The sequence below is a fragment of the Halichoerus grypus genome, chromosome 12 (genome assembly GCF_964656455.1).
Source record: "Halichoerus grypus chromosome 12, mHalGry1.hap1.1, whole genome shotgun sequence".
NCBI lineage: Eukaryota > Metazoa > Chordata > Mammalia > Carnivora > Phocidae > Halichoerus > Halichoerus grypus.
Window position 1 is genome coordinate 55,830,579 of NC_135723.1, and position 24,402 is coordinate 55,854,980.

Genomic DNA, 24,402 nt, shown 5'->3' on the forward strand with positions numbered 1-24,402 from the left:
ACTCAGGAAAGTACTCTACTTATGATTACAGTTTTATTATAAAGGATATAACTCAGGAACAACCAAATAAAAGGAAGAGATGCATAGAGGAAGTTATGATGGGGGTGAAAGGTGGAGTAGGGAAGCTGGGGATATTTAGCCTACCACTCTACCAGTACATGGGTTTGTTCACCAATCTGGAAGCTCCCTAAAACCTAATTATTTGGAGGGTTTTTTTTGGTTTTTGTTTTTAAATGACCATTTCATTAGGTCTGATTGATGAAATCATTGACCATTGGTAATTGAACTCAATTTTCAGCCTTTAAATCCATATGTGGCATTCTCCAGGGAGCTCTGCCTCATAAATCCATAAATCTTGGGTTCTGTCCATTATAACTAACCTTTTATTTTTATTTTTAAAGATTTATTTATTTATTTTAGAGCACACGCTCGAGGCTGGGGAGAGGGGAGGGGCAGAGGGAGAGGGAGAGAATCCAAGAAGACTCTCTGCTGAGCACAGAGCCCTGTCTCACAAGTCTGACATCATGTCCTGAGCCAAAATCAAGAGTCTGGATACTTAACCGACTGAGCCACCCAAGTGCCCCATAACTAACCTTTTATCTGGAGATATCCTACTAAGGAAGGGCATTTCAGAGATAAGGTCTCTTCTCCTTAGAAAATAGTCTGTTTCTTTAAAGGTCTAATTGATAGGGAGATTAGTCACCTGCCTTTTATTTTTTTTCTCTGGGGGTGTTCCCCTGTCCTCTTCCATCAAAAAGTGTAAATGGTTTACAGGACATCTGTTGTACCTACTCAAGATATAAAATGTTCAGTTCCACTTCAGAAAGTTCCTTGGTGCCTCCTTACAGTCTAACCTCTCTTCCTCCCACTCAAGGCAACCACTGTTCTGATTTATATCACCATAGTTTAGTTTTCCTGGTCCTGTACTTCATAAAAATGGAATCCTCTGATATGTATTCTTTTGGATCTGGTTTCATTCACTGAACATAATGGTTGTGAGATTTATCTATGTTGTGTATATTAGAAGTTTGTTCACTTTTATTACGGAGTAGTATTCCATTGTAGCAATATACCACAGTTTGTATTTAGGGTGTTTGTTCTAGTTTTTAGTTGTTATGAATAAAGCCATTGTGAATATTTTTGTATAGGTCTTTTTGTGGACATATAGCATTCATGTATCTTGGATTACGGAGATTCTTTCCTCAGCAACATCCAGTCTACTGATAAGTGCATCAGAATTGTTCGTTTCTGCTCTAGTGTTTTTGATCTCTAGTATTTCTGCTTCTTTATTAGAATTTCCATCTCTCTGCTTTCATTGCCCATCTGTTCTTGCATGCTGTCTAATTAAGTACTAGAGCCCTTAGCATATTAATCATATCATGTTGAAAATTTCTGGTCTTGACAGTTGAGCATCTATCCATGCCATGTCTGAGTCTGATTCTGATTCTTGCTTTGTCTCTTCCTCTGTGTTTTTTGTCTTTTAGTATATATTCTCCCTTTTCCACTCACCCTGCGCCATCTGGGTACATGCGCCATCTCTCTCTCTCTCTCTGTCAAATAAATAAATAAAAACTTAAAAAAATAATAGTTTCCCTGAGGGCAGATCTTGTTAAGAACAGAATACTCTAGTGTAAAATGCTTCCTTTCCCCCTTTCCCTTTTGGAAGCTTGAGAGGATTTTTCTCTTATATTTATACTGTGAGAACGTGGTAGGGATCCTGGGGGTGAAAGTAGAGGCATCCTGATGACCGGGTCTGCCTGGAGTTTTTAACTCTGAGTTGTTCACACTGAGTCTTCTGCAATTGTCATTTGAAGTTGAGGTTTACCTACTCCAGACTGGTTCCCTCAGAGGTTGCTGCTCCATATGAGTTGTGAATGGCTTTTATTTCCCTGTCTGTCTCTCCAGTTTTGGGGGCAGCAGTTTGCCCTGTGACCTCATCTTTCTTAAAGATCTAAGAAGGCTTGTTGATTTTTTAGTTTGTTCAGCTTTTTACTTGTTGTTAGGATGGTGTAGTGACTTCCAGGCTTTTTACATGCTGGACCAGAAACCTGAAGTTCTTAATGTTTTCAAAGTACTGATTTCTGTATCTGTTGGTTTTTAGAATTTATTTCTTTTTTCTTTTTCTTTCTTTCTTTCTTTTTTTAAAGATTTTATTTATTTATTTGACAGAGACGGAGATAGCAAGAGCAGGAACACAAGCAGGGGGAGTGGGAGAGGGAGAAGCAGGCTTCCCGCGGAGCAGGGAGCCCGATGTGGGGCTCGATCCCAGGACCCTGGGATCATGACCTGAGCTGAAGGCAGACGCTTAACAACTGAGCCACCTAGGCGCCCCATAGAATTTATTTCTTTTTTAATTAATTAATTGATTTTTTTACTTTATGATTGCCTTCCTTCCTCTTTCATTTGCCCTTTTATCTTCTTTAGATGGAAATTCATATTATCGTTTTTAATCTTTTGTTCCTTATAACATTTAAAGATACTTCCTTTTAAGTACTTCTTTATCTATAGCCCACAGATTTTGATACTTTGTTTTTATTGATTAAACATATTCTTAGAATTCTGTGATTTTTTTTTTGAATCATCAATTATTTAGAAGTATATTGTCTAATTTTCACATATTTGGAGATTTTTTTCCCCTAGTATATATATATATAAAGATTTTATTTATTTATTTGACAGAGAGAGACACAGTGAGGGAGGGAGAGGGAACACCAACAGGGGGAGTGGGAGAGGGAGAAGCAGGCTTCCTGCTGAGCAGGGAGCCTGATGTGGGGCTCGATCCCAGGACCCCTGGGATCACGACCTGAGCCTAAGGCAGATGCCTAATGACTGAGCCACCCAGGCACCCCTCCCCCAGTATATTTTTGTTACTGAGTTTTAGTTAATCTCTTGATATTAGCATACTTTCTGTGGTTTCAGTTCTTTTATTGTGATTTGCTTTATTATCCAGCATATGATTTGTCTTGGAAGTATTCCATGTACTTTAAAAAATTATGTGTAGGGGCGCCTGGGTGGCTCAGTCGTTAAGCATCTGCCTTCGGCTCAGGTCATGGCCCCAAGGTCCTGGGATCGAGCCCCGCATTGGGCTCCCTGCTCCGCAGGAAGCTTGCTTCTCCCTCTCCCACTCCCCCTGCTTGTGTTCCCTCTCTCGCTATCTCTCTCTGTCAAATACATAAATAAAATCTTTAAAAAAAAAAAGAAAGAAAAAGTTTAAAAAAAATAATAAAAAATTATGTATATTCTACAGTTGTGTGGTGAAGTATTCTGTAAATCAAATCGAATTAGCTGATAGTGTTGTTGAAGTCTTTTGTATCCTGACTGATTTTTCTGTCTACTTGTTCTATCAGTACCCAGAGAAGAGTGTTGAAATCTTCAGATATTATTGTGGTTTTGTCTGTTTCTTCCTTTTTTCTGTTAAGTTTTACTTTGTGAATTTGAAACTTTGTTATTAGTTGCATACATATTTAGAATAGTGTCTTCCTGATGAATCATCTTTATGTAATATCCCTATTTATTGCTGGGGATGCTCCCTGTATTGAAGTCCACATTGCCTGATATTAACATAGCCATGTTTGCATGGTATATCTTTTCCACCCATTAATTTTTATGTCTCTTTTTATCTAATAAGTGTGTCTTATGAGCAACATACAGTTGAATCTGAGCTTTTTCATCCAGATTTATAATCTCCTATCTTTTAATTGGAATGTTAAGCTAATTTTCATTTACCTTAATTATTGATGTGGTTGGGTTTGAATTTGCCATCTTTTCTGTTTGTCTTATTTGTTCTTTGTCTTAAAAACCATACTCATTGTTTTTATCTGATTTCCAGGTTTGGTGTTTTTTTTTATACAAGTGGACTAATAATCTCAAGATATTTGAGAACCAGCTTAATTTCACAAATCTTTTAGATCTAAATGATTCTTTTCCTCAGTATTTTATAGTTCTCTTTCACATACAATTCATTAGTAATTTGTATTAAAGATTTGTTTAATGTCTTTGTGAAACATTAAGTACATTTTCAAAGATTTAACAACTTTTTATTTTCCCACTCTTTATTTAATTTCTTAGATTTATATAATTTATAATAATTTATATAAATTTGGAGTAATTATAATAACAATTCCAGTGGCTATAAACAGAGTTAAGAACAAACATAACTGATTCTTCATGGTTATCCTACTCAAGAAAAGGGAGCAGAAGGGCATGAACATACCTGAGTGTAGCATACTAGTAATAAGCATAAGCATTCAGTATATTCTGGTTCTCTCTTTTTATTTAACTGAAGAATTGGAGAGAATATGAGGCCTAAGGAGCATGTTGTTCAAATACTGAGTAAAATTTCTGTGTTTATGTAATACCTGGTTTGGAGTATAATTAGACTAAAACTGCCAGGTCTTTATTCATATTACTGTTCTATACATTATTTAGATAATCATGGTAGACTTGAATTTGAGATACTACTCAGAATCAGGGAGCTTAATCTAGCTTGGGTCAAAGAAGTGATGTTTTTGATTGTTTTGTAATGTAAAATGACACAGGACTTTTTCAAAAAATAAATTGTCATTGATAATCTTTTGGTGTCTCTAGGGATCTTTTATCTTTTTAAAATTTAAGTATTAAGACATAAAATATGTGAAATTTGTTTCTGTTTGGCTTTTTATTAGAATGAAAGATGAGTCTGTAATCTGTGTGAAGGCAGAAGACTGGAATAGATTATCTTTTTCAGATCCCAACCAGTAGGGAAATCAGTTGTCCTGTGGTTTAAACATTTAAAAAAAACCCTTTTTAAAGGATTTATTTATTTATTTATTTTAGAGCAGGAGTGAGAGAGCATGAGTGGGGTGGGGGAGAGAAAGAATCTCAAACAGACTTCACACTGAGCCCAATGTGGGGCTCACTCTCATGACTCTGAGATCATTACCTGAGCCAAAACCAAGAGTCGGATGCTTAACCGACTGAACCACCCAGACGCCCCCCAGTTTTTTTAAAGTAATCTCTATGCCCAACATTGGGCTCAAACCCATGACCCTGAGATCAAGAGTTGCATGTTTCACCAACTGAGCCAGCCAGGTACCCCAATATTTTTTAACCTTTAAAATTTTAGTTATGCCTTAAAATCATTTAAGTGACAGTAGAAATATAGTTTCTTGTTTGAGATTCACTAGGATGTGCTTGTTTTTTGTTGCAGCAAGAGAAAGCGACTACCATGGATTTGACTAAACATTTAGAAAGCACTCTGAAGACTTGTGTAGGTACCAGAATGGAAAATCTGGCAGCTAAGGTTGAAATATTGAAAGAAATTAGGTAGGTAAAAGCATATTTTTGAGAAGGATAATTTTAATTTTTATTTATTTTTAAGATTTATTTATTTAGAGAGAGAGTAGAGGGAGGGGCAGAGGGAAAGGGGAGAGAGAGAGAGAATCTCAAGCAGACTCCATGCTGAGCACAGAGCCTGACTTGGGGCTCGATCTCAACCCTGAGGTCATGACCTGAGCTGAAATCAAGAGTCGGATGCTTAACTGACTGAGCTGCCCGGATACCTTGAGAAGGATAATTTAAAATAATTGCTAATTAATTAATGCTTTGTTGAAATTATATGCCCACCATTTTTCCTTTGACACTTAATCTTTATTTTTTTTATTTTTTAAAGATTTTATTTATTTATTTGACAGAGAGAGAGAGAAAGCAGGAACAGAAGCAGGGGGAGTAGGAGAGGGAGAAGCAGGCTTCCTGCCAAGCAGGGAGCCAGATGTGGGGCTCGATCCCAGGACCCCAGGATCATGACCTGAGCCAAAGGCAGACGCTTAATGACTGAGCCACGCAGGCACCCTAATACTTAATCTTTATATTTTTATGCCTTTAAAGAGAGAAACTAGAAATACTTCTGAGATAAGTTTTATAGTGTTTGTGTCAGCATTCCTTTGTCACTACATGGAGTTATATTGTTCTAAAGTCATCTATGAGAGTGAAATTAAAAAACACAAGTTCTAAGTGGTAGTTTTATGGGAAACTACTATGCCCATTGTATTGCTTGGTGTTATTTTTAGGCTTATACCAAAACTAAAGATTTGAAAGAAAAAAGTGGTTTTCGTACAGTCAGAAGAAAAGTGGTCTTCGTGGAATCAAGAGAAGAAATTGGTTAGCAAGTCTTGTGCAGAGTTTATTCAGCATTTGTCAGACTCTGTATATGATTTATTTAGGTATTATATTAATAGATGATTGCCTTATTGTTGGTTAGGGATAATTTGTCACTCTTTTCTGGAATGTGGAAAAAAAAATAGTTCTCAAGACAACCTAGTTCCCTTTTCATGCTACACAAAGAACTTAAATCAGTAATTCATTTTCTCACATACTTTGAAACAATAAGAAGATGGTCATCTGAATTAAAACTGTGTGTTGGTGTTTTGTCCAGTGGAAATTTATATTCTCCAGTATAAATCCATCAGTTGTCATCTGGTTTATAAGCCTCTAGATAGTTTGAGTAATTTTGTCCCTCTAGAGCCTGATCAACTTTTCATGCACTACCAAAAATTAAGTGGCTACACTGCCACAGCTATGAGACAGACTTAGGACCAAAATAATCCAATATGTTTTAGTACATTTTTGAGGAAATAATGTGCTATTAGAATGGTGGCAGTCTAGTTAGAAACTAGAGAAAAGAATATGGATGGACCTTGTTGGTTTTGCTAGCTGGCCTGCTTCTCCAATTGCTTTTTTTCCTTTTTTCAACTCCACAAATGCTAGTCTGCTTAATAGGGTACAAGAACTAATGTGCCTGCAGTCTTAGTAAACAAGATTGGCTAAGTCTAACGTTTTTAAAGAATTATTCAGAAATCTAACTGTATACCAGCATTGAAGGTGTATCTGATATCATTTAAAGTTCTGCAGACTTTTGAAGTTGTCCTTTATGTAAAAGTTTTTTTCTTTTTTAAGATTTTATTTTTATTTATTTGACAGAGAGAGAGCACAGGCTGGGGAAGTGGGAGAAGTAGGCTCCCCGCTGAGCAGGGAGCCTGATGCGGGGCTCGATCCCAGGGTCCTGGGATCATGACCTGAGCCGAAGGCAGATGCCCAACTGACTGAGCCACCCAGGCGCCCCTATGTAAAAGTTTTTGATAAAAGTTTTATTTGATTTTTTGCTCAAATGTATATATATTTTTAAGATTTATTTATTTATTTGAGAGAGAGTTTGTGTAAGCATGAGCAGGGGGGCAGGGGCAGAGGGAGAGAGAATGAAAATCTCAAGCAGACTCCCCGCCAAGTGTGGGGCCCAACGTGGGGCTCCATCCCATGATCCTGAGATCATGGCCTGAGCTAAACCAAGAGTCGGATGCTTGGGCGCCTGGGTGGCTAAGTTGAATAAGCGACTGCCTTCTGCTCAGGTCATGATCCCGGAGTCCTGGGATCGAGTCCCGTATCGGGCTCCCTGCTCAGCAGGGAGTCTGCTTCTTCCTCTGACCATACTCCCTCTTGTGCTCTCTCTCAAATAAATAAATAAAATAAAATCTTAAAAAAAAAGAGTTGGGGGGCACCTGGGTGGCTCAGTCGTTAAGCGTCTGCCTTCGGCTCGGGTCATGATCCCAGGGTCCTGGGATCGAGCCCCGCATTGGGCTCCCTGCTCAGTGGGAAGCCTGCTTCTCCCTCTCCCACTCCCCCTGCTTGTGTTCCCTCTCTCGCTGTCTCTCTCTGTCAAATAAATAAATAAATAAATCTAAAAAAAAAAAAAGAGTTGGACGCTTGACCAACTGAGCCACCCAGGTGCCCCATGAATCAAATATATTTTTAATTACAAGTTATACCAGTTAATTTATGATTTTATATAAGGTTTTAGCAAGTACCTCTTCATAGCCAATGTTGTATGTTTTAAGTTTAGACCATTATTATTTAAGTGCAACTTTTTCTCACATCAACTTGCAAATTTCTTAATCTTTTCCTTTTTGCTTATGTTTTTAAATAGACGTGTCAACATCAATGTTCATTTTGGAAATGACCTTTCAGATGCTATGCAAGTGTTAGATGAAGAGTGCTTTACTACCCCAGCTTCTTTGACTGAATTAGAGAGAATTTGGGCAGAATACAATCTTGCTCAGGAGAACATACGAACTTGTGAAAATGTGGTGGGTCAAGAATTTTTCTCTATTATGGTTTTATTTATTGATCATAAGGGGATATCATTTGAGAAAGAAGGATTGTAGATATTATAGTAATACTTTGTATGAAATATTTAATTTTTACAGCATCTTCATATTAATAATTTGATTCCTAATTTTATTGCCTTGTGAAAAAAAAATAGGATAGATAAATGGTGATTGTGGATAAAGTGTTAACAAAATCTTTTCCCCTTTTGCATGAACAATTGAACATTGGTCAATTCCTTCTCTTTTCCCTTGGTAATTTGGTAAAATGGTATTTCAGTCATGTTACTAGGCAGCATTGGCTAGGTAAATCTCCCTAGTTGATAATTTATATCTGGACTTGAGGAACTTTAAACTACAGATACTTGGTGGGGGCTCTTGCAACTGGGCATACCATCCTTGAGGAACTTTGGCAGCTATGCCTATAAAAGATGGTGGCTTTTGAGGGGGATGAAGCTTATAAGCTAGGGTGGCTGTGATACCTGCTAATGTGTCTTGTCTTTGGGTCTGAATGGTGTGTTTTATGCTGCAGTATTGGACTCTGCCTTACTATTAAATGCTATTTAAGTCACCCATTATTGAGAGGTGGTTATTAACGGGTAGGGGAGGGTATGAAGAACAGATTATTTCCTATGAAATCTTTATTAGCATAGGTACAAGTATATTTCCTCTCACAATTTTTAGTTTGTATTGAGCTGAACAGAACTCCTTGTTTTTCATATAAAGATACTTACCACAATCATAGCTTTCCATAGTACCTATGAGTTCTGTACTTGTGTTTGGAGTTGCCCCATTGAATTATTGGTGGTTTCTACCTCTGGGGATTGTACCCTGAAAGCCTTATTCTCAGTTCATACCTAGGTTGCTTAGTTGGCAACCTAGCTGACTCTAAGTGAGGAGTGAACAGAATAACTAGGCCTTTGGAAATGCCAGGAGTGTTAAATTTGGAGAAGGGATTATATTTGTGTCATTTTACATGTTAGACCCTAACTGATTATTTCTGATTATGTAAGAAAAGTGACAGAAGCCGTAAGTTTTGAATCTATATGAGACACAGGTAATGTTATTAGGTACTTTATAAACTTTTTCTTATACTTTTAAAATGGACAGTTTTGCTCTTATTTTATAAATGAGGAAATTGAGTCCTACAGGTTTTAAGGAATTTGCTGAAGACTACATAGTGCTAAATGTTAATATGGTATTTGAACCTAGGTATGTCTGACTGCAAAGTGTATTCTCTTTCCATTTAAACTGTATTGTCAATATTAAAGTAATTCGTGATGTATTTTCATGTAATAAGATGAAAAAGAACTGCATTTTAATTTTTGTTTTGTTGTTTTTATGGTTTGAGCATAGGAAAGTGATTCAGGACAGAGAGGGAGAGGGCTTAACATAGCTCCAAGGCTTGGTATTCTAATAGATTTTTTTCATCATTAGCCATCAGGGAAATTCAAATCAAAACCACATTGAGATACCACCTTACCCCAGTTAGAATGGCAAAAATTGACAAGGCAAGAAACAACAAATGTTGGAGAGGTTGTGGAGAAAGGGGAACCCTCTTACACTGTTGGTGGGAATGCAAGTTGGTACAGCCACTTTGGAAAACAGTGTGGAGGTGCCTCAAAAGATTAAAAATAGAGCTATCCTATGATCCAGCGATTGCACTACTCGGTATTTACCCCAAAGACACAGATGTAGTGAAAAGAAGGGCCATATGCACCCCAGTGTTCATAGCAGCGATGTCCGGAATAGCCAAACTGTGGAAAGAGCCGAGATGCCCTTCAACAGACGAATGGATAAAGAAGATGTGGTTCATATATACAGTGGAATATTACTCAGCCATCAGAAAGGATGAATACCCAACTTTCGCATCATCATGGATGGGACTGGAGGAGATTATGCTAAGTGAAATAAGTCAAGCAGAGAAAGTAAATTATCGTATGGTTTCATGTATTTATGGAACATAAAGAATAGCATGGAGAACATTAGGAGAAGGAAGGGAAAAATGAAGGGGGGGAAATTGGAGGGGGAGACGAACCATGAGAGACTATGGACTCTGAGAAACAAACTGACAGGGGCGCCTGGGTGGCTCAGTCGTTAAGTGTCTGCCTTCAGCTCAGGTCATGATCCCGGAGTCCTGGGATCGAGCCCCGCATCGGGCTCTCTGCTCGGCGGGAAGCCTGCTTCTCCCTCTCCCACTCCCCCTGCTTGTGTTCCCTCTTTCGCTGTGTTTCTCTCTGTCAAATAAATAAAATCTTTAAAAAAAAAAAAAAAAAAAAAGAAACAAACTGACAGTTTTAAAGGGGAGGGGGTTGGGGGGATGGGTTAGCCTGGTGATGGGTATTAAGGAGGGCATGCGTTGCGTGGAGCACTGGGTGTTAAACGCAAACAATGAATCATGGAACACTACTTCAAAAAAATATTTTTTAAACATTTTATTTATTTGACAGAGAGAGAGAGCATAAGCAGGCGGAGTGGCAGGCAGAGGGAGAGGGAGAGGTAGGCTTCCTGCTGAGCAGAGCGCCTGATGTGGGGCTTGATCCCAGGACCCTGGGATCATGACCTGAGGTGAAGGCAGACCCTTAACCGACTGAGCCACCCAGGCGCCCCTCTAGTAGATTTTTTAAAAAAAATTATTTAAGTAATCTCTACACTTAATGTGGAGCTTGAACTCATGACCCGGAGATCAAGAGTCATATGCTCTCCAGATTGAGCCAGCCAGGTGCCCCTGTGATTTTTTTTTTTAAAGCAGATATTTGTTTCTGCTGACTGCTAACATTTCAGGACTTAATTTTAGGCTTCATTGCCCTAAAGTTCATTTGATAGACTGAAGAGTGGATTATTAATAACAGCAGTTATAACTGCTGCTCAGAGTTGCCTTTTTTTTTTTAAAGAGGGGGTGAGGAGGAGCAGAGGGAGAGGGAGAGAGAACCTTAAGCAGGCTCCATGCCTAGTGCAGAGCCTGATCTCACAACCCTGACATCATGACCTGAGCTTAAATCAAGAGGTGGACACTTAACTGACTGAGCTACCCAGGCGCCCCACCATTTTATTTCTCTTATTGAACTTAATTTAGGTCTTAGTATTATTATTTTCATTTATGTATTTTGCATAGTACCTTAACTTGATTGCCATGTATTTTTTTGGTGAAGAGATTCTTTTCTTTTTTCTACATAGTTACAAAATGGTATGGTTGAGCTTACACAACAAAGAATATTCTAAAATTCAACCTTTTAAGTGTATGTGGCAGACCTGTTATAGGTAGCAGAGACACAAATTTGTTTAAGACATGATCCTCTCTCTTGGGTATGGGATATACATATAAATAGTTTCAATATAGCTTGATAAGTACTGTAATAGAGATAATGCATAGAGTTCTTGGATCTCTCTTATATGCCTATTTCCAAACATAGCCTCTTAGACTAATTGGAGGTTTTACCATGGTGGAGATTAACTGAATCTTGAAGGATAAGTAGATGAAGGAATTGAGGGTGGAACGGGAGTAGGAGGGAGGTAGTGTGTAAATAATAATAGGAACTTGTATAATTTTCTTAAGAAAAACAAAAATTTCAGTGTTGTACATATAATGGGAAAAATTAGAGCAGGATTATTAAATGTCTTATCTCTAAGGGAAAGAAAGCTCTTTGTGAGTTTGGTGATTTCAGGAGAGGGATATTTGTCTTAAAAACTACTGTGTTTGGAGAATGTAATGTTAAATTTTACTCACTTTAAGACATCAATTTTTTTTTGACATAAGTCAATGTGTAAAAAAAAAAAAACACCTGGTGTATTAATGATGGTTATTCTTTGTTTTCTTTCTCCAGAATGAAGGAAATATTTTGATTGCCAGAAGAAATGAAGTGCAACAGAAACTGAACATGGCAGTAGAAGTTTTTATTCTGGAAGTAGATGAGTTACCTCTTAATAAACGCTTGAAAACATTGCAGGTTAGAATTTGAAAAGATATATGTACATTAAAATATGTTTATCAAAAAAATATGTTTATCATTTGAGAGGTGAAATTGGCATTTACCTTGAGACTTCAGATAGTACTGATGGCTGCAAAAATTTTTCTTCTCTTTGATGAATTCTAATTTCTTTTTAATAGAATTGAAGTGTTACTTCAGTCTATTAAATACGTTTATGTATATATGTGTATCCTGCAAATAAGGTAAAATGGTCGGACACTTCAGGCTTGCTAGAGTGACATTCACTGGGAAAACTCATGGAGACAGAGGCAGTAGTGGGCATGTGAGTCCCTGTTGTCTGTTGCATTCTAGCAGAAAATCTGGTAGGGTCACATGTCAAGAGTTTAGGAGAGGAGTCCTGATCCAGGATCAGGGGCTAGACTACAATAGCTATAGGATGATGGAACCTTGTCTTCAGCCTTATCCTGTCATCTCAGCAATGACTTTAATTTGGAGTGAACAGGCATATGTGGCAGTGTTATGAAACATTCCACCTATTAATGTAATTTTTCTCTTCACTTATTCAGATCTTTTTTTTAATGTCCTTTAATGATGTTTAAAATTTTTCTCTAAAAGCCCTCTGGCATTTCTTCATTTAACTCCAAGGTATGTATACGTTTGGTTGCTTTTGTGGATATTATCTTACTTTCCATTTCTTATTTTTGGTGGTGTAGCGGAATACTGTTGATTTTTATTTATTATTTTTTTACTGTTGATTTTTATATATTGATGTCTCTGGCAACTCTCCTGAACTGTTTTAGTTCTCATTTCTCTATTAATATTCTTTGAACTTTCTTTATGGTCATATCATTTGAAAACAATAACCCTCTTCTCCATCTACTTTTATGTATCTTTGAACTTTTACTGCTTTGGTCAGCATCTTTAGAACAAGTTAAATCGTGGCTGTGCTGGTTGGCATCCTTGACTTATTTTGGACTGCAGGGAATGTGTTTGCTAGAGAGTTGGAGAAAAGGATATTCAGGGACATCTGGGCACTCTTTCTGTCTGCCTGGAGGAAGATGTAGTTTAGATGGTACCATGTATAGTATAAGTTCTTCCAGAATAGTGAAGTAACCTTTGCATACAAAAGGGGAGTGGTGTAGTAAGAATGTACCTGTCTACAGTGCAATTTTTACTTTATCCGGTAAAGGCTTATTTCTTCTCATGAACTGTTAGTAAACATAGGTTTGCAACCGAGATTTTTTTTTCTTTTAAAGATTTTATTTATTTATTTGACAGAGAGAGAGACAGCAAGAGAGGGAACACAAGCAGGGGGAGTGGGAGAGGGAGAATCAGGCTTCCTGCTGAGCAGAGAGCCCGATGTGGGGCTCGATCCCAGGACCCTGGGATCATGACCTGAGCTGAAGGCAGACGCCCAACGACTGAGCCACCCAGGAGCCCCTGGAACCGAGATTGTTTTAAAAACTCTATTCTTCTTAAAGTTTAATCTTAAGAGACTTTTTGCTGTATCTGGTTTGTTTCTCTTTCTGCTATTCGCCCCGGTCACCAGAATATTATTTGAACTTCTCTCTATTTTGGTGAAGTAGTTCGATATTTACTTATAGTCTTCAAGTACTTAAGAAATAAAACTTAACTTCAATAATGGAGGTCAAAGAAATTAAAGTTCATGATTTCTGATTTCCTCAACAGTTATTGAGACTTCTTTTGTGGCCTAAAGTATATGGTTGATTGTTCATGACTGTTCCTTATAAGTTAAAAAAGAAAGTACATTCCGGGTGTTCTTGGTGTACAGTTCCTGATTTATAGCTATTATTTTAACCCTTAATCTTCTGTATCTTTGCTTAGTTTTTGGTCTAATCAGTTTATCAGTTTTGAGATATTTTTGTTATATAGTCTAGTTCTTTAAGTTGTTAAAAAAAATTTCAGTGCTGTATTGTTGGCTGTTAATGTATTTATTGATTGTCACGTATTTTAAATTGTATTCTTTTTAACCCTTATGTAACCTTATTTTTCCTTTATAGTGTTAAAATATTGTTTCCTTTAAAAATTCCTTTTCTACCTGTTTTTTTTATTATTATTTGCTTTGTTTATCTTTTCTTTTTTCCCCTCTCTTTATTTTTAATTTTTATTTTTTTAAGGTTTTATTTATATATATGACAGAGAGAGCACACAAGCAGGGGGAAAGGGGGGAGCAGCAGAGGGAGAGGGAGAAACAGGCTCCCTGCTGAGCAAGGAGCCCAATGCAGGGCTTGATCCTAGGACCCTGAGATCATGACCTGAGCTGAAGGCAGATGCTTAACCAGTTGAGCCACCCAGGCATCCCTGTCTCAGGATATCTTATTTAAACATTTAAACAATTGCTTGCATTTAAGCACTTTAAACATTTGTTTCGTTGGCTATAAAATATTAGGTCCAAAGTCCATTTTTCTTTCAAACTTTTGACAATAATAATCCATTGTCTTTTTATTCCCATAGTTGTTATCAGTCTGATTTTTGTTCTTCTGTGACCTTTTCTCTCCACTGGAAACTTTAATATTTTCTCTTGACTTTGTTCCTAAGTTGCACTAAAGTTTAGATTTAATCTGAGTCAATTCAGTCTGAGATTTTATATCTTTCTTTAACTCTAGGGAATATTTGATAATTATTTCTTAAGATATTACCCCTTCTTCCCCCCCACCCCTTTACTTTTTCTCTTATCTTGGGACTTCTGTTAGATGGACATTTAGATTTCTTCTATCCTCTACATATTTTAATTGTTCATCCATTTTTTTTCTATCTTATCCTTTTCTGTGTCTTTTTCGGGGGGATCTGAAGAATCCTTGACTTAACCATCGAGCTCACTAAATGGTTCTCTAGCTGTATCCTTTTTGCCATAGTGAATGCATTATGTTCTTTATTTCAAAGATTATTTGTTTTATACCTAATAACTTCATTTGGTTATTGTTTATAAGCACTTGGTTTTGCTTTGTGTTTTCAGTATTCTTTCTTTTTGTTGAGAGTATTTGTTACGCTTATTTCGAGTTCTTGATTTTTGCTTCCTTTTTTATAAGGTGCCTTAGTTTGTTACATTCCATTCAGAGTTCTGTTAGTCACACATTTCATCCTCCTCTGTACCTCCCCTCAAAGATCTCTTATTCCCTTGGAGAACTATAAGCTGTCTTAGTTCTGCGCTGTTGTGTAGGTATGGGATAGGGTGGGATGAAAGCTTGGAATGTAACTTCAAAGACTTCAGGTGGGTTTAGGGAATAGGATGAGGTTATTTCTCAGAGCTTCTAGGGTTACATTTTGGGCTCAACTACTTCCTGTAGACTTTTCTTCTAGATGATCTTCAGTGGACCTCCCAGTCCCTCTGCCTCAGCCACTACTCTTTTTCAGGGGCTACTACCCTTGGGTGTAAATGCTACCTGGTATTCAGGGGAAAAGGGAAGAAAAGAAAATGCTTAGGGGATAGCCAACTTTTCTGTACCGGTTATCAGTTTTTGCCTCATCTAAGTTCCTGTACTGTACTTGTATAAAACATTGCCTCTTGCTTTGTGCTACTGCTTTACAGTGTGAGAGAGAAGGGCATATGAAGAAGGTTCTCTTTTCTCACATGCTGTTTTCTGCTGTGGTACAAGCCTTCTTCAGCTTTGCAGTGACTTGCTCATTGCTAAGCACCAACTATCTTCTGTCTTTCCAAAGGTATCTTAAAGTTTTGTGATAAAAATTTCTGGGATATTTTTAAGCTTTCCTCTGTCTCAGTGACATTTCTGGAGTTTTATTCCTAGAGAGAGCTACTAGGCTGTCTTATCTCTTCTAGTCCTTTCTAAAATGCTTTTTAAGTTCATATATATGTTCAATGTCTTCCTTAATTGGAATTATTTGTCTAACTTTTACTATTATAGTCCAAATAAATCGCCTTCTAGGTAGTTTTATATTTTTATATCTAATGTTTCTAAGTTTTATTTATAAGATTGTTAAGGATAGGGATTCAACATACTACTTTTTAAAAAAATTTTATTTATTCATTTGACAGAGAGCACAGTAGGCAGAGCGAGAGGGAGAAGCAGGCTCCCTGCTGAGCAGGGAGCCCAACGTGGGGCTTGATCCCAGGACCCTGGGATCATGACCTGAGCCGAAGGCAGATGCTTAACTGACTGAGCCCTCAGGCGCCCCTCAACATACTACTTTTCTGTCTCATAGATTTTAAGATGCTGCTTGAATCCTAATATGAAGTTAATAAACAGAAATATGTTTCTATAGGATTTGTCAACCTCTTTAGAGGCAGTATATGGACAGGCCAAAGAAGGGACAAACTCTGAAGAAATACTTAAGAAATTTTATGACTGGAAGTGTGATAAAAGAGAGGAGTTCACCAATGTTAGAAGTGAAACAGAGGTTTCTCTACAACGTCTTGTAGCATGGTTCCAGAACACTGTAAAGGTAATAAGAGCTCTTGCCCAGTGGTGTTGTTGGTGTTGTAGTGTTGTTGGCCCAGGGAATATGGGTTTTTTAATAATTTTCCAAGTATAATTTACTTCTTTTCTGAGGAGAAGAAAGGAAGAGGAAGAGAGGGATTGAGGGGAAGAGGCCTGGGATGGAGGAGTGAAGGATTTACATATTTGTATTCTCTAGGAACATATGAAAAATAGCTTCATAAACCATTGTAGGTATAAGATAGTATCACTGGAATTTATTACAAGTCTAGTGTATTTTCTATAGCTATAGTGCAGAGATAAGGGTCTTATTGTATATACATGTGCTTTAGATGGTAGTAGAGCTTTCTTCTTTGTTTAGTTTCTTTTTTAGCGAGACGTGTGTTTTAACATTAGTTGGCTAACTACTCATGCTGAAAATATGTTAATTGACAGTGTTTAAGTCTTTTAAGTTTTAGGTATCTTAAATATCTTAAAGATATCTAACATAAATGGAGAATACTAGTCTCGGTTGATACTAGATATTAGAAATGATATTTTGTGTATTATTCTTATTAGTTCTTATTTATTCTTATTTATTATTTTAAAAACACCATGTAATTTTTCAAAAGCTGTGGGGGCATGTAGTGTTGTGTTAATATACTTGGAACCCTAATTAAATTTCAGCCTCATTTTGTTACTGATTCTGTTTTCTCTGTTCTTCTCTCTGTTTTACAACCTTCTCAGCAAGGGCAAGAGACACCCAAGGTGTCATTTATCTGTGTGAATGACTTACATATATGCATTTCTAGCTTTGTTTTGGGGGAAAAAAGTCTTTAATCTCCCAGCTACCTCCAGAACTCTTCATTTTGGTACTTTTTAATGGATATATTAATTAAGTTATTTTTTTGTTGTCTTTTGTTATTGATCAGAATGTTTTTCTGCTTAGGTTAACTATCATGTATCCTTTTCTTTCATTTCCATAGCTGTTTCCCAAATCCAGATTTCCATAATCACATATCTAATCTCTGAAATCAAAGTGACTGCTTATGACTTTTATGTTCTATATTATAATTTGGGCCCATGATTTTATTCTATTTAACACTTTATTATAAAGTCTGTATCCTGGTAGAAAATACCTTTGTTTTCCTAAAGAGATGGAAGTCATCTGGGTTTAATCTTTAATTTTTAATCTCCAGATTCCTAAATACTTAGTAGGTCATCACTAAATACCAGGTATTTGATTATATAATTATACCTGGTATAATCATATACCTGGTATTTTTTATTAAAGAGCTGACATTGTCTGCCTACTACCTATCAGATTTAAACTTTTCACCTAAGCATTTAAGGTTCTTACCAGCTTTTAGTCAGACTGCTTCTTTTACTATCCTCACAAAGTCTTGGTCTTGTTTCTGTTTTGTTGGGTTTTTTTTCATACTTTTCCTCTTATGTCTCTTAACCACAGATTATGTTAAAAAGTCTGTGTTTTATGTGTGTGATATGTGTGTGCTTTTTCTTTTTTGATGTGTAAGTTTTGGGAGGGCAGTACTTTATCTTTCTTGTGTATCCTTACTTCCCCCACATTGCCCAGTGCATAGGCTAATGCTTTGCTCTAGGTATAAGGACACAATACTGATTGAAATAATTAAATGAGATACTTTCATGTTTTAATTTTTTGCATATGAGGCTTTTGATCTCTCTGTGAAAGAGTCACGAACTTCTGAAGACACAATCAGTAGTCTTGATGAAATTCTAGAGAAGACTGAGTCAAGTGTCTGCAAAGAGCTGGAGATATCTCTGATTGTGAGTTGATATTCTTTATTACTGCTTCCTTTGAAGCAATATGGTTTTTCTTGCTAATTAGAAAGTATGAAGACTGATCTTAGTTTTCCTCTTACAGACCTATTTGAAATAGTAACATTGTCAAGTTCTAATCCAAACACAATGCAAATTTTTATTCTTCCACAGAGTGATAATTTCATTTTTTTTAAGTTTTTATTTTAATGCCAGTTAGCTAACATACGGGGTTATATTAGTTTCAGGTGTACAGTACAGTTAATTCAGCACTACTGTACATCATCCTGTGCTCATCTTGACAAGTGCACTCCTTAATTCCCATCACCTATTTAATCCACCCTCCCACCCCCTTCCCTTCTGGTAACCATCATTTTGTTAAATGATGTGTACTTTCTTTTTTTTTCTCTTCCAAATTTTTATTCAAATTCTAGTTAGTTAGCATATAGTGTAATATTGCTCAGGAGTAGAATTTAGTGATTCATCACTTACATATAACACCCAGTGCTCATCATAACAAGTGCCCTCCTTAATACCCATCTCCTGATATTTTCATTTTAATAGGACATTTCACATTAAAAAAATAAAATCTAATGTTTAATTCTAGGAAAACTCCTCTTAATCTGAGTGTATCAGCTTTCTGTGTCATTTGATTCTTGAGTCCATCATACCCAATGACTGTAAGAAAAGACTTTAGAATTTGTGAAAAATTAAAATAAAATCTGGGAGAGCTCTGGAAGTGTATATACAAGAATGATTAGTAGCTCCCTTTCTGTTCTGTGTATGTTCCCTATCGTCATGCCAAGTTAAAAATTAGTGTAGCTCTTCAAAAGAGCATTTCGTAATGTTATTATTGCTCACTGGGACTCTTTCCCAGTTTTTCAGGCTGTTTATCAAAGTCTCATTGGTTATGTTGTTCCTTTTACTTGTTTCTTTTTACCTTTTGCTGTTTTTTCAGGTTGGCATTGAAAAATACATATACGTTTCTGTATTTCCTTATTTTTAAAGTCTATTTTTAATAGTATTTAGATGGTTTAGTCAGACTTTATTTTATTGCTGAAGTATGATTAACATACAGTGTTACGTTAATTTCAGGTGTATAACATAGTAATTTGACATTTCTATACATTACTCAGTGTTCACCAGGATAATCTTAGTCACTGTCAGTCACCTTGCAAGACTGTTTATTACAATATTATTGACTATGTTCTCTATGTTGTACTTTTCATCTCCATGACCTATTTATTCTATAAATGGAAGTTTGTACCTCTTTGTCAGACTTGATTTTAGAAGTGGTTGTTAATAGATGATTTCTAAAAGTAAAGTGTTGAAATTCTGTGTGTTGTTTAGTTCTTAAATTTAGTGTAGTGGTATCCTTGATTTCCTTTAACACTAATCTAGAAAGCTGTAGGAATAATAATGTGATGGGAGCAGAATTTTCTACATGAACATCTTTGATATCAGTCTCTCTTCTGTCTCGAAAAAGATACATATTTAAGAAATATTTTGAAAAAAATAGAATTTTTAAAGGCATTATTTTAAAGTCTATTCATTGTTATTGGAGGTTTAAATTATTTTGGATACTCTTTTGTGAATAATTCTATGTGTATGATTTATTTCACTTAGGAGCAAGGTGATGCAGACAAGGAGATCATTTTAAATACATATAGTCAAGTACTACAAAAGATCCGTTCAGAGGAAAGGCTTATTGCTACAATACAATCCAAGTATGAGGACAGTATTGAGGTTGGATTATGCTTTATTTTTTTGGTCTTCTATATTGATCCTTTGAATATTTTAATACTTAAATTTTTCTCAAGTAGTTTAATATCCAGTGTATAGGTAACTAATTATTATTGCTAGAAAAACAGTATAGTTAGCTGGTGTGTAATTAAATTCACCCTACAGGGAAAATAGGGGTTTAATTGATAAAAATATATTGAAGCTTTGGATTGTCTTAAATCTTTGATTTCCTTGAGTTCTTCAAAACCTAACCTTTACTGGAGCACCTGGGTGGCGCAGTCAGTTGAGTGTCTGACTCTTGGTTTCGGCTTGGGTCATGATTTCGGAGTCATAGCATGGAACCCCTCCACATTGGGCTTTGCTCTCAGCGCAGAGTCTGCTTGGGATTCTCTCTCCCTCTCCCTTTGCCCCTCCTGCTCATGCTCTCTCTTTCTCTAAAATAAATAAATAGATCTTAAAAAAAAATAAAACCTAATCTCTACCATCATTATCTTTATGCCTGTACAGGTTTACAGTAGAAAATTTGCTAAATACAGGAAGATAAGAAGTAAAAACATTGATTATAATCCCCTTAGCCTAAGAGATAGATACTCAGGACTAGTTTCAGAGTATTTTCTTTTTGTATGGTGACTTATATATATGTACATATATCATGTGCATTGCATTGTTTTGTAAACTGTTTTGAAAATGTTTCTTCATTTAATGGTATATTATGAATACTGCCCCATGTAATTAATGATTCTTCTATACTGTCATTTTGAGCAACTAAAGCATCATCACTTGCATAGATGTACAATATTATTTAACAATTCATCTGTGTTAGATGTTAAGGTTACTTCTATTTATTTTTAGCCATAAACAATACTGTACATAATCTTTGTGCATAATTTTGTGTGTTCCTCAGATAGATTCCTAAAAATTGTTAATTACTAAGTCAAAAGGAATCAACATTCTTAAAAATTGGTAACATATTGTCACACTACTTTGGGGAAGGTAATTTTAGTTTATATCCTCACTAGAAATTCAGTTTGCATCGTATCTAGCAAAGATGTCTCACTGTAGCTCTCAGCTTGAAATATTTTTCTTACCTTTGCTACTCTGATTGCTGGGACTCATATTCTCCTGGATAGAAATGTGGATAACTAAGAAATCAGTTAGTAGATTGTCTTTTTCAAAATTGTGGAATTTCTTATTTCAATCCGAACTTAGTAAATACTAGTTGAATCTTAGAGAAATAAGAAATGGTCAGTAAGTGACTTCAATAAATATTGTTGTCTATGCTTTGAAAATATAATAACTTTTTTTCTTACTTAGTTTAAGAAGCAGATTATCGAATGTTTAAATAAGAACCCCAATGTGGATCACTTGCTGTCCATTAAAAAGACATTGAAAAACTTAAAAGCTCGACTGAGATGGAAATTGGTTGAAAAGAATAATTTGGAAGAAGTAAGGAAACACTTGGTTCTTATGAAATTCCATGTGTACCTCATTTTACTCTGATTCCTGAAAATAATGCGTAAATACATTCTTTAAAATAGAACCGTTATTTACATTTTGTTTTATATATTTTATCTTTTTTTCTGTGTATGTAAGATTATTACATTAATAGTGTAAACATTTTACCATGTCGTTAAATGTTCTTTGAAAACATTTTACATGGCTGCTTTTGTTTTTAGTAACAAATATTTTAGAACAATTTAAAAATTCTTTTGGTTTAGACTGTTATAATACTTAAAACAATACAATCTACTACATGCAAGGTATTCCCCTAAAGGTAGAATTTTGTCATAAAGTATTTTTAAGATCATGATGTTCTTTGTTAGCTCTCTTTTTAATGGCTGGACTTACTGTTCCTCCTAAATATTCTAAGTTGTTTTCATAGGATAATAGAACTGGAAGAATTCAGACACTCTAATCTGGACTAACCTCCTTCTTTCAGTTTGAAACTGAATAAACTGGTAATTCTTTGTGTTCCCTTGAGGATTGATTAATGAACAAAAGGAATCTACATTATGTCTTAATCCAACTTGAGTTGGCTCTTCCTCTTTGGAGCACTTAATTGGACTTGGAGTGAAACTAATTTAATGGTTTAAGATTTTTCCAGTTTTTCATTCTATTCTGGACTCTGGGGAATGGGGTCTTTTTTAGTTTAATTTTTGGAGAAATATAACATAGAAAACATATATACTTTTTAAGGTGGCTTGTTTATTATCGTTGGAGTTAAATTTTAAGGAGTCTTTTTGAGGCCTGCATTGTCTGTCCTCTAATAGACACACCATACATTTACTCTTTTTTTTTTTTTTTTAACCAAATCTCACGTAGAAAACAGTTCCAGGGAATTTAGTTGTATTTTGGTTCCTATTATTGACATTTACTTTATGATGGCAGGTGGTCATCTTCTTAGAGAAAATCTATAGCAAATTAAGAGACAAGAAAAATCTGTGTTGATTTTATGTCTTTGTTTTTTATTCCTTTTTGTAGGTTTGGGAAAAGTCAGTGTTAGAATAAAGTAAGTGTTATGAGGGTCTGTTATCTGCTAGATACAGAAGGACACATAGAAATCAGAGTGATTTGCTATAGAAGTTGCATTCTTACTAGGAAGACTTGTTTTCGGTCTACTTTAATAAGCTTGTAAGGTCACTTTTTTCTTTCTGGTTAAAGTCTGATGACCATGATGGATCTGAAATTGAGAAAATAAAACAAGAAATAGCTCAGTTGCGCAGTAGTGTCTTTCAGGAAATTTATCGTGAGCAGGAGGAATATGTAAGTATTTAATTCTTTGAAGTTTTGAATTAGTTTTTACTGTAGAAATTGAATTCATATATCCATTTTATGAAGTGCACTATGATGACAAGACTGGAGATTATATTAGCATAGTTATGTTTGCATAGTAATGTTTATGTGAATTTAGAAATTAATTTCTGATGATAATTAATAACCATTGTACCAAATGTGGAAATTACAGAAAATTATAAAGAAGAAAAAATACCACCTGTGACTTTTCCATTCAGTTATAACAGTAGTAGTCCCTGTTAACTTTTCACTTAACTTCCTTTTTAGTCTTTTTTTCTGAGATTATAGCACAAACATACTTGTACATACTGCTTGATTTCTGTTTCACATGGAGCTAAAGATTTTTTCCTTTAATAAAATCTAAATCAACACTCTTTTAACCTAATGCTGCAATGAAAACATTAATGGGGCAGCATAATTTAGTTGAAGAATATAACAAAATGCAACTACCTGAATTTTGGGGGGAAGTTACATCATTTTTTAAATTTTTTTTTTAAAGATTTTATTTATTTATTCATGAGAGACAGAGAGAGAGAGAGACAGAGGCAGAGAGAGAAGCAGGCTCCCCGCGGAGCAGGGAGCCCGATGCGGGGCTCGATCCCAGGACCCTGGGATCACGACCTGAGCCGAAGGCAGACGCTTAACTGACTGAGCCACCCAGGCATCCCGGGAAGTTACATCTTTAAGTCTCCACTTTTATGCTAATATTTTGTGACCTTGGGAGAGTCTGTCATTGTATTTTCTCTTTAAAAGGGAAAGAATATGAGGTGCCTGGGTTGCTCAGTCTGTTGAACGTTAGACTTACGATTTTGGCTCAGGTCATGATCTCAGGGTTGTGAGATCAAGCCCTGCATCAGGCTTTGCACTGGGTGTGGAGCCTGCTTGGGATTCTTTCTCCGCCTGTCCTTCCCCTCCTGCTCGGCATGCAGCCTCTCTTTATCTCACAAATAAATAAATAAATAAATGGAAGTGATACATTTTATGTTTCAGGGATGTTATGGGGGAACAAGTAAGGTGGACACTGCTTTGAACAATAAAAATACAATGAAAATAATAGGCAGAGAGGGAGACAAACAGGAGACTCTTAACTTATAGGAAACAAACTGAAGGTTGATGGAGGGGGGGTTCAGGGGATGAAGTAAGTGGGTGATGGACATTAAGGAGGGCACTTGATGTAATGAGCACTGGGTGTTATATGCAACTGATGAATCACTGAACTCTACCTCTGAAACTAATAATATGCTATATGTTAATTAATTGAATTTAAATAAAATAAAAAAAGAAAATAATAGACATTCTAAGTGTTATGTTTTATTTAGCAAATTCATCTGACTGTGTGTGCTTAGTTACTCACCTTATGAACCTTGGATAAAATAGCTATCTCCCAGTGAGTTGACAAGTGTCTAGAAGTTTTACTTAATAATTGTGACAAATGACTTTTCTAAGGATCCTCAGTTTTCACATTTGCTTCAAAGTGGCTTTTGTAGAGCTGCATATTTGCTTCTTCTTTCACGGCTTTTATGATTTTTCCCCCTCCTAAATGAAATAGCTATTATTTTAAAATGTCAGTGTATTCTTAATATTCTGAGAAATGACAATTTTATGATGCAA

The 24,402-nt window shown here is 35.9% G+C and overlaps 1 protein-coding gene across 1 annotated transcript in view; it reads left to right on the forward strand.

Moving 5' to 3' along the window:
* Positions 1-24,402, forward strand: part of STK31 (serine/threonine kinase 31) — an 80,783-nt gene that overhangs the window by 21,586 nt on the left and 34,795 nt on the right. The window contains exons 8-15 of the mRNA XM_036112474.2: positions 5,189-5,304; positions 7,958-8,117; positions 11,960-12,082; positions 16,307-16,486; positions 18,148-18,264; positions 19,882-20,001; positions 21,313-21,444; positions 22,660-22,761. Coding sequence (XP_035968367.2) covers positions 5,189-5,304; positions 7,958-8,117; positions 11,960-12,082; positions 16,307-16,486; positions 18,148-18,264; positions 19,882-20,001; positions 21,313-21,444; positions 22,660-22,761 — 1,050 coding nt within the window. The remainder of the gene's footprint in view (positions 1-5,188; positions 5,305-7,957; positions 8,118-11,959; positions 12,083-16,306; positions 16,487-18,147; positions 18,265-19,881; positions 20,002-21,312; positions 21,445-22,659; positions 22,762-24,402) is intronic.